The sequence below is a fragment of the Malus domestica genome, chromosome 10, assembly GCF_042453785.1.
Source record: "Malus domestica chromosome 10, GDT2T_hap1".
Classification (NCBI taxonomy): Eukaryota; Viridiplantae; Streptophyta; class Magnoliopsida; order Rosales; family Rosaceae; genus Malus; species Malus domestica.
In genome coordinates this window covers 36,526,254-36,539,001 of record NC_091670.1, presented here as the reverse complement: position 1 = coordinate 36,539,001, position 12,748 = coordinate 36,526,254, and the positions used below count along the sequence as shown (strand labels likewise).

Here is a 12,748-nt window from a genome sequence, read left to right as displayed (position 1 = left end):
TTACTTTTTAAATTTTTAAAACTCACAACCCAAAAAGGAATGCAACACTAGTTTTATGGGAACTTTAACGAAAAGCACCCGGTACTGTTCACTTTAACGAAAAACCACATTTTTACACTAAAAAGTCAATCCTGGTACTATTCACTTTACTTTTTATTTTGTACTTATCATTAAAACTCAAAATTTTCAAGCCCTTTTCATTAGTTTTCCTTAATTTTATTTACTTTCCTCCTGGATTGGACCACAGGGGCTGTGTTGCCATAGTTGCCGTCCCAATTGACCTAAGCAATGACTTGTGCTCGGAAGGATTTGTGGATGTTGCTGGTACAAGTAAAGCTTCTGTGCAGTTTTCCACTAGTTAATTCAACACACAATACTAAGGATGTTGAGTTGATGTTAAAGGTACGATATTCATAGATATTAAACGTCATATCATTTGGAAGATAGAACACAACGAACATTGCCGAAACTTTCAACTCGTCTAAGGAAAAGGCGTACAACACCGTAAAGATTAAACGCATGAGCTATTCTCTAACAAGTTGGTGATATTGTTGGGTGGTTCCTCAAGCACGTGATCTATCCCTTGAATCTCCTTCAAATATAATGCGTGCATGCCTGGGAGCCATCAGCTCCACCTGAAATGGTGATCGCACTCCTTCAGCTCTTCCCGCCATCATTGCCACAATAGTACCGCTAACATCTCGCACCCATGCCCATTTGCTCAAAATAACCTCCATCTATTTTTGTGAGCATTTTCCCTCTTCTCTTCTAGCAAATATCTCATGTGTATTGATAGGGATTTTTACTACTCATGTGAACATGCTTAAATCTCCTATTTTACTTGCAAGAATCACAAGGTTATTGTAGTATAAACGGATTTCGCAAGGTCATCTCCACAGGAATTATTAAATAATTCGAACTAATCAGATTCCATTTAATTATTGTAAAATAGAGATTGAAGTGATTGATTTTATAACCTAATTAAAATAAAAACGAATTTAATGAATTAAAATAAACAATCTGCAATATTAGGACTAGAGAGAAGAAAACAGTTTTGAGAAAATCAAATTAAGAAAGCACTAGGGTTCCACCATCACCTAGCAATCCTATGAATTTTTACCAATTACTTATGATCTACACATGCCACTTTGAAGGTTAGATTTTCCTAATTCATATTCTACTTGGAACCTCCAACATAGAACGTATATCTAACATGCAACCCGTCCGGACGTTCGGATCAAATCTAAACATGAAAGACTCATTATGCTTTATGAAAAATCCTTTGAAAAACCATGCAATCCTTAAGACGTGATATTCATCCTAAGAGAAATTACAATTATTAATCACAAGAAGCCAGTGTCAATTTCAGGGAACCTTCCGACCAAAATTGCATCAAATTACTTTTCTAAAAATCCTAACGGTGATCAGGCATTAAAACAATTAGATAGTTTTTATCTCGGTGATTAACAATTCAAAGTACGCATGCAATCAATCATAAGCAATTAAATAAAAATCACATATTTATGCTAAGGCTCAAGGTTTCGCCCTATCAAAAGAAATTAGTTCTGCATATTCATAATTGAAATCATAGAAAACATATTCAAGAAAAGGATTGAAAGCACCTTCAAGTAAAAAGTCTTCAAAACCCTAACAATTCTCTGTCTCCCCAAAATTGCATAAAAGAAAGCGTGTTCTAAAACTGTAGACGGCTAAGCAATATATTTTTCCAAGCCACCCCACAAACCCTAGGAAACATAACCCTAAATTAAATGATAAAATTCGTCTAAAATCTGAACAACCACGTTTTGACCCATAGGCTGCTCCAAAACTGGCCCAATATAGCTGGATTTAATGTTTGGAATATTCTGAACACTTTTTCAGAAGGCCACAAACCCATCCGAGGTCATCTTGGGCTCCAAAAACGCAATTTAAGCCCAAAAACGTCATTTTCCAACACTGCGCACTGCGCACTGCTTCTTTATTTCATCGCCAGAAAATAACCGCTTGGTGGAAAAATCCCAAATTTTGATACGATCAAGTTAAGTGACTCACGAACGTCCTCCAACTAGAATTACTCCAAAATTCGTCCATTTGGTCATGTTTTGCTCCAGAGGAAGTCGAAAGTCCTATATTGACAATACAATTCAAAGTATCAAAATTCTTCCAATATATTAACCAAAATATACTAAGATTAGGGTAAAATATATAATATAAAATCTACTCATCATGTATGGCACGAGCCTTTTTTAATATAAAAAAGTTGACAACATTCATCAAAAGAACGAATGATGCTTATTTTGGTAAATTTGTTATCTTTATTTTTTTTTCCTCTTTGCATTTTTCTAAGAAAATGAATAATATAATTTTAAATTTAATAAATTGAATCCAACCCACGAAGAAAAAGCCCACTTGGGTCTGTCTGAGGGAGATTGGGCCGGGGCTTCACTGCTGACTAATAAAGACGGTCAGTCATGCTATTCTTCAAAGCTTTTTATACGTTTGCTACATAACAATGCTTGGCCCTGTACAAGGATGACACGCATAAATTGAGAAATGTTCCAAAAAATTTTCGTCGTCTTCCCACTGTATCAATGTGCTTGTCGGAATCCGAAGTGTACAATACATAGCTGAATGAGATTTTGGGTTTTAAGCTACGGGAAGTATCTTTTATCTCCAGTAATTCATTGTCTTTTGATTCTGTACAACATATGATAGTAGTGAACCGGTTTGCAAGCAGTTGAGAAGAAGGATGTATCCTCCCGTGGTCTGCAACGGCGATTTTTAACTGCAGCATACAAAGTTGTAGCATCTCGTGTTCTTAATTTGACAACATGTGCAATTCTTTTCTTATATGAAGTTGAATCATTGACACGATTATTCTATATTTGTGCTAAGAAAGTACTTCTCTCACATTTCATATCCAATCATAATAATTAGATATTAAACTCGTCATTTAAGTAAGTTTAACTTGAATGTTTGACTCTTCCTCTTTCTCTCTCATCGACTAGACAATAAAAATGTTTCGAAAAATTGAATGTTTGAATTTGAGTCCGCGTGACTTCTTGTTGATTGTTATGCAAACTATTTAAGAAGTAAAAAGCAAACAACACAAATTATGATACACCACAAAATACTCATGTTATCCCTCCCACGCTCTGCAAACTTGCAGTATACAAGATTATGTGGTTTCCACATTTTGCATTGAACTTTGGACAAAACTTCACACCTACGTATGCTAAAGAAACTTTCTTAAAAATGAGATTCTTAAGGAATTTGTTGTCACTTTATATTTTGTGCACGGTGTTTTATAAGTCGGCACAGGAGGTGACGTTAAACTGTGAGGTGGTAGATAGTCTTCATAGCATTTCTCTGTTTTTTCAAATCCTAATTATATGTTAAGCAATATAATGAACATGAAACTTTAATAAATGGTATAATTAATTTAGTCCCATATATTTAGTTCAACCTCAGGTGAAAACAAATAAAAAAACAAGTTGAATGATGCTAAAGGCACTTCACATTTCCTTTTATAATATTTGATTGTATTTCTTATCTTTATGCTTGATTTTGTAACTTGTTATGAGGAGAGAAATTTTGGTAGAGTTGTCTAATTAAGGCAGCTCACGCATCTAGTAGACCAATGTAAGGCCATGTCTAACCAAAATACACGAGTTTTTCAACTTTTGTAACATCTGCCTAGCTGGCTACTAATGACGTGGAGAGACACCCCTACTTAAATTCTTTTGTTCATTAATTTGTTATGATCTATTGACTATGGAGTAAGAGTGAGATTAGGCCTACCAACCTATTTATTTTCTCCCATAATGCAGCTCACATATTAGTTGGTTGAGCACATTACTCTATACTAAAACTTAGCTGAAAAATATTGTTCATTAACAGTATTTTTGACGAAATTGTCCTTCTGTTGCTGCCGCCTATCCTCAATTTTTATTTTTTTAATTATGTTGCAATCAATTTACGATTTCACCCCTGATTTACATGTGTTAGTAATCAATGACTGAGGGTTATGAAAAAAAAAAATTGATTTTTGTACTTTATCAATGTTAATTTATCTTCATCTTCGTTTCTTTTATTTATCATTTTAGTATTACGGTCTAGCAACTTAATATTTATAGGTAAAAAGTTTTAAATTCAATTATAGTAAATAATAAGTTCAATGTCAAGTCACAAAAACTTACTTTTAAAAAAAAAAAAAAAATTTGATCGCAAAGTCTGTCCCACTCCAGCATTGCTATCATGAAAAGAAACTTTGAGGAGAATAATCACAAAGACTTACTCATTATATAGCTTAACCTCAATCATCCATTAGCGTTAATATATCGTTTGTTAAAAAAAAACAAAAAACCTTTAAAAATCCACATTGACCCCTATTTCTCCGTCAATACAGCGGGAAGAGGTTGGGTGGGGGGAATGAATCGGTCCCAATTCCAAATTATTGCATTTGCTATGCATGGGACAATAAATTGACTATCTTTCCAATCAACCCTATCAATTTCTTGTTTTTAATTTTATTCCCCAAAATCAATCAAAATCTCACTTAAAATGTCCACGTACTATATTTAATCATTATTCTTCTTTTGGTCTGAATAATTAATTAATTTTCATATGGGCGTTAGCAACGCACCCACATGGCCTTGCTGGATGAAACATATAGATGTTGCTTCTATTCTTTGTCTTTAAAGAATCCGGATGTGAAGATATCGGAAATTCTTAAATCGAGTTCGTTTGTTATACATCGTACGATTATAAATTAGTTTTTTATTTAAAATTGAATACAAACAGTAGTTGACAAATACTGATCGTACGATATACGATAAATGAACACAATTCATGAATCTCCGTAACTCTCACAAAACTATCGAAGAGGATCGTGTTGGATCATTAAACTAGAAGAACAAGAAAAGCTAAAGAATTATGGTTAATAATTAGACAACATTATCCTTTTCCTGGTCAAATTGCAGTTTCCCTTTACTTGTTGTGTACTCTATGTTTTTTTTTTTTTTTTTTTTAGAATTATGATTTTAGCGTCCATAGATTAGTTCAAGTTTTGATTTTTTCTTATTAAAATCGATATTAGTATTATATGCAGACCAAACTACACGAAGAAAGGAGAATAATTTAACTTGAAACTTATAGTGAGATAAAAGACAAAAGTCTTATCAATCAAAGCTTTGTTTTATTTGACAAATGAAAAGTTTTATCAATCCAAGCGACATTTTATAATATTGACACGAAAATTACATAAAAGGGGTGTGCTATCTACACATCTCTTTTTACTTCTCACACATCCTTGTTAATTTCTGTCCGTTGATCTTCTTAAATTCATCAGATCCAACGGCCGAAAACCAAAAAGGTGTGGAATAAGTAAAAAGGGATGTGTGGATATCACACCCCTACATTAAACTGTGAAGTAACAAAGAATATGTAAAAATCTTACTTTTAGAGTGTCTCTTTAGCATTTCTCATTTTATTTTAGTTCTTATAGTTTCAATTTTAGGATTTATAATCGTCATAATTCAAAGTAATGCCTTGATTGAGCGTTGTGGTTGTTTTATTTTATTTTCCACCTCCTAAAATATATATTTATTACTGACAACTGACAAGAGGTCTTAGATTTAAACTTCATAAATGATGAGTCTAATAATAATTTGTTTTCTCGCCCTTAATGTAAAAATATATCGTTGTATGAAGAATAAACTAATTTTCGCTCACATATGTCACAAAAGCGTTATTTGTGTCGTTATATAAAAAATAAACTAATTTACCTTCACATATGTCACACAAGCGTTATTTTGTATTTGTTGATGAAGCATTATTTTTAGGGTAGTGCTTTTCATAAACCTTTTTTTTTTAAATCTCCTACGCACTTTTTGTGAATTTTGTCCATTGATATTTTTTAATTTATTTGATCCAACGCGTAAAAAATGAAAAATAAAATGTGCGAGATAAAAATAAGTGTGTGAATTACGAGGTTTCTTAAAAACTAAAAACTAGAGGTCTCGGGTTCGAAACCCACTGTTGGTGTGGAAGCTAGACTTGTGGCAAGAGAAGGTTAAAATGCCTCTGTGAGTTTTTCCAGCCCCCAGAGGGATGGATAACCGTGACTTGCCACCAGTTGTCATTTAAAAAAAAAAAAAAAAAAGGTGTGAATAACACCTCTCTCAAAAGTGAGAGTCACCTCCTATTTTTTCAGGGTGGGGGGAGAAAAAATATCTATTGGCCCAATTGTTAGAGAAAGAAATCATCTCTGAATCTCTTTCACCAAGGCTACCGGATCAAGTGATCCAAACCCTTGAAATTTGATCAAATAGCTAAAAATAGGGGCCTTTAAAAGTTATAATAACTTTAGCCGTTGAATCAAATTTTAAGAGCCCTGATTACTTGATCCGGTAATCTTGATGGAAGATATCCGGAGAATATCTATTTTCAATTGTTAGTATTAATTATAAAACGTTATATCAAAAACATAAAATGACGGAAGATTTGGAGAGAATTTCACCTTAAAAAATATGTTTAGCATTTTTCCTCTTACATTAGAAAAGGAAAAGACTAATCGCGAAAATTGAAACTTGAAAGACCAAAAGCGGAAATTTGCACCCACTTCAAAACCAAATCATTATGTTGGGGTAAACATTCTCATCTCCTAAACCAAGTTCTTAAAGTGCAATGAGTGTGCCGCAAGCCAGAGGACCCCACATGTATGAGTGAGAGGAGAGAAGGCCTTCCTACCTTCGGAGCCAGAGGGAGAGAGGGAGCTGCTGTGCTGCCATTAATAACAAGGCCCTGACACGTTAGGGTTTCCAGGCGCCTGGCTGTCTTTTGGGCAAATGGGTCTTGCGGTTTTGCATTGGCAGGCATTAGGAGGACTCCTTTTCCTTTTACTTTAATAAGGTGTCAGTGGTTTTGGTCTCTTGTGTCTTGAGGGGTTTCAATATTTGGAAATTTCTTTTAAGTTAAATTATTTAAGCATCTCGTTTTGGGGGTTTCTGGGGCACCAGTTTGGAGGGGTTTACCTAAATTCTCTGTCTGAATTAGAAAGTTTGAGTTTTTATTTAATTTTTAATTTTTTGTGGGGTTTTTGGGGTCAGGTTTGGGGATTTTTGGAGGTGGGTATTTGTAGTGGAGTTGTTTTGGAGGAATTTTCTTGGATTCAGAACTGGGTTTGTAAAGGAATTCATTTTCTTCTGTTATATCTGCTGGTTTTTTGGGTCAGTTTTTTCCAGAAAATTTAGTGGGGTTCTGCAAAGAAAGCTGCATTGTGGTGCTGTTGGGTTTCTGCTTTCGGCTTTTTTTCAGGGATTTTTCTGGCTGATTTGGGCTTTTACAGTGGTTTTTGAGGGAAAGTGCTTATTGGGTATCCGCTTTTGCTTGTAAAACTGCCCTGATTTGGGCAGTTACTAGTGCATTTTGCCTTGAGGGATTTGTTTCTGCAGACTTGATTAGCTTGTCTCTGTTGGGAAGTTGTTCTTGAAGTTCTTCTGTACTGCTTTCACTGGGAGAAAAAATGGCTTGCGTGAAATTGGGATCTAAAACTGATGCATTCCATAGACAAGGACAGGCCTGGTATGCACCCTGACATCTTTAGTTTGATACTCTTTATGACCGAATGTGTGTGTGTATATATATATGTATGTATATGTATACATGCTCTGAATTGTTCTGAATTTGTGTCACAATTAAAATTGTTTACTTTTACATCATTTATATTCAGTTTGCAAACTTGAATTTGTATGGAAAGTAAAATTTGATATGTTGCCTGCAAGTTGGGATTCAGTTTAGGCACATCATATTTAGAGTTGTTACCTTCAAACGATTATTATTCCATTGGTGTTTTGGGATTTCGTAGTTTGAAGAATGCTTAAAAGAAAGGCGGTTGATACAAACATGTCCGCTGCTTGTTAATCATTGATGAGTTCTTGCTGTATCACAGTTGTTTGGGAGTCTGAAGAATGACTTAATTTGGAAGACAGAAGACGTTTCTTCTTCCTTTACCATCCATATTCTGGATATGCTCTTTGGGTTTTAGGATCTACTTGTTGCGTGTTCCTGTGTAGTACGTGGGTGATTGCATTCTCTTTGTACATTGCGTTGTGCTAGCAATCTTTTTCTGTTTTTGAACCTCATATTTGTGATTAACAATATGAAACGATGTTGGACTGATTTTTGTTTCTACTAGGTAATGAGTATATATAACAAATTGTATGCATGTTGTGAAACGAAAGCCATGTAGCGATTACCCTTTTGGATTATGTGTCTGTGCTTCATGATTGATTAGCTGATTATATGTTATGACTACAGACACTGAATCAATTCTTCTTGAGTAAATTAGTTCCCAATACTTTCTTATTTGTTGACTGACATTATATATGTCTTGCAACGATATAGGTTCTGCACCACTGGGCTTCCTAGTGACATTGTTGTTGAGGTTGGAGAGATGTCATTCCATCTTCATAAGGTTAGCTTCCCGGTTCCCTGTTTACTTTTACCTCCTTTTGGTAGGTATAACTATCACTTGATTTACTGTTCTTGTAACTTGGGACAATTCGTTACGTACCTGTTCTGGAGAATGACTTTTGACTTCTTTTATCAGGTTCTCTGACTCTTCTTTTGAGTCGTTAATCATAATTTGGTGTCAACCCCGTATGCATAATGCATGCCTGATTTCACATTTGAATGCTACTCTCACCTTTGAATTGCCATTTGGTGCAGTTTCCTTTGCTCTCAAGAAGTGGGGTTATGGAAAGATTGATTTCTGAAGCATCTGAAGGAGAAGAAGGATGTGTCATAACCGTCCCTGATATTCCTGGTGGGGCAAAAACATTTGAATTGGTAGCCAAGTTCTGCTACGGGGTGAAATTTGAGCTTTCTGCCTCAAATGTTGTCTACCTTCGATGTGCTGCTGAGCATCTTGAAATGACTGAAGACTACGGGGAGGACAACTTAATCACACAAACTGAAGCCTTTCTCAGTCAAGTAGTCCTTCGAAATTGGAAAGACTCTCTAAAGGCGCTTCAGACTTGTGATGATATTCTCCCTTATGCTGAAGAACTCAACATTACCAAAAGGTGCATCGAGTCACTAGCCACAAAAGCATCTACTGATCCTAATTTGTTTGGGTGGCCTGTCAGGGAGCATGGTGGCCCCATGCAAAGTCCTGGTGGGAGTGTCCTGTGGAATGGGATAAGTACAGGGGCTAGACCAAAGAAGTCAAGTTCAGATTGGTGGTATGAGGATGCATCAACCTTAAGCTTGCCTCTCTACCAGAGGCTGATTTCGGTCATGGAATCTCGTGGCATCAAACAGGAGATCATTGCAGCCTCAATCACTTATTATGCAAAAAAGTACCTTCCTGGGCTGAATCGGCGTCAAGGCAATGATTCTAGTACTCATCTTAAACCAGTGTCCTTGGGGTCCCCACCATCAGAAGAAGACCAGAAGCTCTTACTTGAAGAGGTTGATCGGTTACTTCCATTTCAGAAGCGTGTAGTCCCAACCAAATTTTTGTTTGGTCTACTTCGAACAGCCATGATTCTTCGAGCCAACCCTTCCTGCATATCAAATTTTGAGAAAAGAATTGGCATGCAGCTTGATCAAGCTACTTTGGAAGATCTTTTGATGCCCAACTTCTCTTATTCTATGGAGACTCTGTACAATGTTGACTGTGTGCAACGAATTCTTGACCACTTCATTGCCATGGAACAAACAGGAGGAGTGTCTCCATGTTCGGTCGATGATGAACAATTGATCGGGTCTTCAGGCCCTTCACTGACCCCAATCACAATGGTAGCCAAGCTTATCGATGGATACCTTGCAGAGGTTGCCCCTGATGTCAACTTGAAGCTCCCCAAGTTTCAGGCTCTTGCTGCTGCTGTTCCAGAATATGCCAGACCCTTGGATGATGGTCTTTACCGTGCCATGGATATTTATTTGAAGGTAATAGGCATCGATCAATTGTTCAATATAATTCATTTTTCCTTTATAAGATTGATCATTGAATTGATCAACCACACCGCATCCACCTAGAAATATTCTCTCAACCTCAATGTTTCTAGAGTTACAATCTATAAAATGAATTTAGTATTGGACACTCCTGTAACTTTTTGGGCTTATTGTTTTCTATGGTTTACAACCTGCAGTCGCACCCATGGTTGGTAGAGTCCGAAAGGGAACAGCTTTGCCGGTTGATGGACTGCCAGAAGCTTTCCTTGGAAGCTTGCACTCATGCTGCACAGAATGAGAGGCTACCCTTGAGAATAGTTGTTCAAGTTCTCTTCTTCGAGCAGCTTCAGCTTAGGTCGTCAATTGCCGACTGCTTCCTGGTATCAGAAAATCTTGATGGATCAAGACAGTTAAGAAGCGGGTTTGCTATGTCTAACGAGGGAGGCTGGGCCACTACCGTGAGGGAGAATCAGGTTTTAAAGGTTGGGATGGACAACATGAGGATGCGGGTATCCGAGCTTGAGAAGGAGTGTTCGAACATGAGACAAGAGATCGAGAAGTTGGGTCGCGTAAAAGGGTCTAGCACGTGGGGAAACGTATCAAAGAAATTCGGGTTCAAGATTAAGTCCCAGATGTGCAGTGCTCAAGAGGGATCCGTCACCAATCAACACAACGCGATTGAGAAAGTCGAGAAGCTAAAGGAGAGGCATGGAAAGCATAAGAAAGACTCTGTTAAAGATGAATAGTTTTGAAGTTTTTCCTGTGTTTAGCTGGATATTTCTTCGATTTCGGTTCAGAAAGTAAGTTCCAACGTTTGCTTCTTTGTGCTAATACACCTGTTTAGTCTTTTGCTGTATGATATTCTGCCGTAATTATGTGTAGTGGCGATGGACAAACGAAGTTACCTTGTAATTTGGTTCTCAACAAAGTTCATGAGAAATTCAAATGATCTTTATCAATCAATGTTTTTTTGTTGCAAGTCATTCTGCATTCTTGTTAGTCGCGGGAGGTCAAAGTTACACTAAAATAATTCAGCGACCTAAATTTGACCTCCCGCGGATTAGAGGAAGTGGGGGGAGAGCCTCGAGATGGAACAAACCATCGTCGCAGCTCTCCCGGTGAACGCATCCTGCTAGCGCAGATGCGCGATGCGCGAGCAACGATGAAAAATGAGGCTCTGGATTTTATTATCCTACTCATGCAGGAGAAATGCAACAATCTTTAACCTTTTAGATGTATTTGTTTAAGACGAATATTGATAGGAATTGATTAATATTAACATTTTAGATGTATTTGTTTAAGACGAATATTGATAGGAATTGATTAATATTCACTGGATTCAATGTACGTTGAAGGTTTGGTTTGGTGTCGAGGATTGAATTTGGTTTGAAATTGACGTGAAAAATTCTCTGGATTTTACGTTCGTTGAAGAATAAATGGATGTCAACTTCCAAAGTCGGGTCACAAGGTTATTGGGCCATGACGAAGACATATTTTCATTGTAGAAATGTTGTATCGAAACTATTTATATTTTTAATAACATGTCTTTCCTCCTTTACATAGTACCTTCAAAACTCACCATCAAAGCTAATTTATGAGAACTCATTGAATTGTAAGATTTTTTTTTTTTATTAAGCTTGTTGTCTTATAATTTTTGTGTGTACTCTTCAATACTGCAGGGACGAGACGACTTTAGTTTTGAATTTGGGACACAGTGAATTAAATAGAAAAGTTTTTATGTAACATTTTTTTACTCTCAAAATTACTATTTTAAGCTAGACTAGAGGAGAGAATTTAAATCCAAGATGCACTGAGTTGTAGTCAAAGATCATATCCACGAGCGCAATACACTACCTGCATAAGATCAACAAATTTTATACGTTATAACTACTGTATCAAATTTTGTTATAAGACGAGAGAACCATAGTGAGCAATGCTTAATTCACTAATGGCCGATTCATAAAACTTCGTATTTCAGAATCGTACATGTTATAGATTTCTTTGTAAATATCATTTCTTACAAAAGTCAATTAAAGTTAAGGTTGTTTTATAAATCAATTGTAGCAAATAAATAGACGGTTTTTAATGTTTTTTCCGAATTCGTCTGTTTGTTTTTATACAGTTCGATGACTAAACAATCTCATATTTTATTAATTTTTTGTATAGATAATTTTTACAAAGCGTTTTATAACAGTTCTGATTATAAGTATGAAATAAACTTGGAATTTGAATAAAGGAAAAATTAGGTTTCCATCCATCTTTTTGCTACTCCATTGATTAAAACCTTATTCTTTTTCAATTTTTGATTAAGGACCTTAGGTTTTAATAAACACTATTAATTATTTCAATAATAAAATATTTTTTATTACTAAATACATTAATTTAGTGTTAGAAACATTACATTTAATATATTTATATTTATGGCTAAATTTTTTATTATATATTTTTATTTTTAGTTTGTACCCATTTTCGATTTGCAACTTTTTTTTTTTAAATTTGTACCAATTTTATTTTCAGCTTTAATTTGTACCCATATATTAATTTCTTTTTGTGCCCATATATTTTAAACTTTTATTTGTATTTGTACCCATATTTTTAAAATTTATTTGTACACATTTTTAATTTTGCTAAATGTACCCATGCTAATTATATGTATTTATTTTATGTTTTAAAATATATATCGGTATTTATTTTTTAAAATATGTTAATAATTATGTGGGTACATTAATTTTTTGCTATAATTTTGTGAAAAACAATATTACTCTATTATTGATTTTTAAGTATTTAC

The 12,748-nt window shown here is 35.2% G+C and overlaps 1 protein-coding gene across 1 annotated transcript; it reads left to right on the top strand.

The window, feature by feature from the left end:
- Positions 1–6,551: 6,551 nt before the first annotated feature.
- Positions 6,552–10,923, top strand: LOC103446127 (BTB/POZ domain-containing protein At1g30440-like). The gene is made up of 4 exons (XM_008385200.4): positions 6,552–7,584; positions 8,407–8,476; positions 8,731–9,954; positions 10,158–10,923. The coding sequence occupies exons 1-4, from the start codon at positions 7,526–7,528 to the stop codon at positions 10,704–10,706; spliced, it is 1,902 nt and encodes a 633-aa protein (XP_008383422.1). The 5' UTR covers positions 6,552–7,525; the 3' UTR covers positions 10,707–10,923.
- Positions 10,924–12,748: the final 1,825 nt, after the last annotated feature.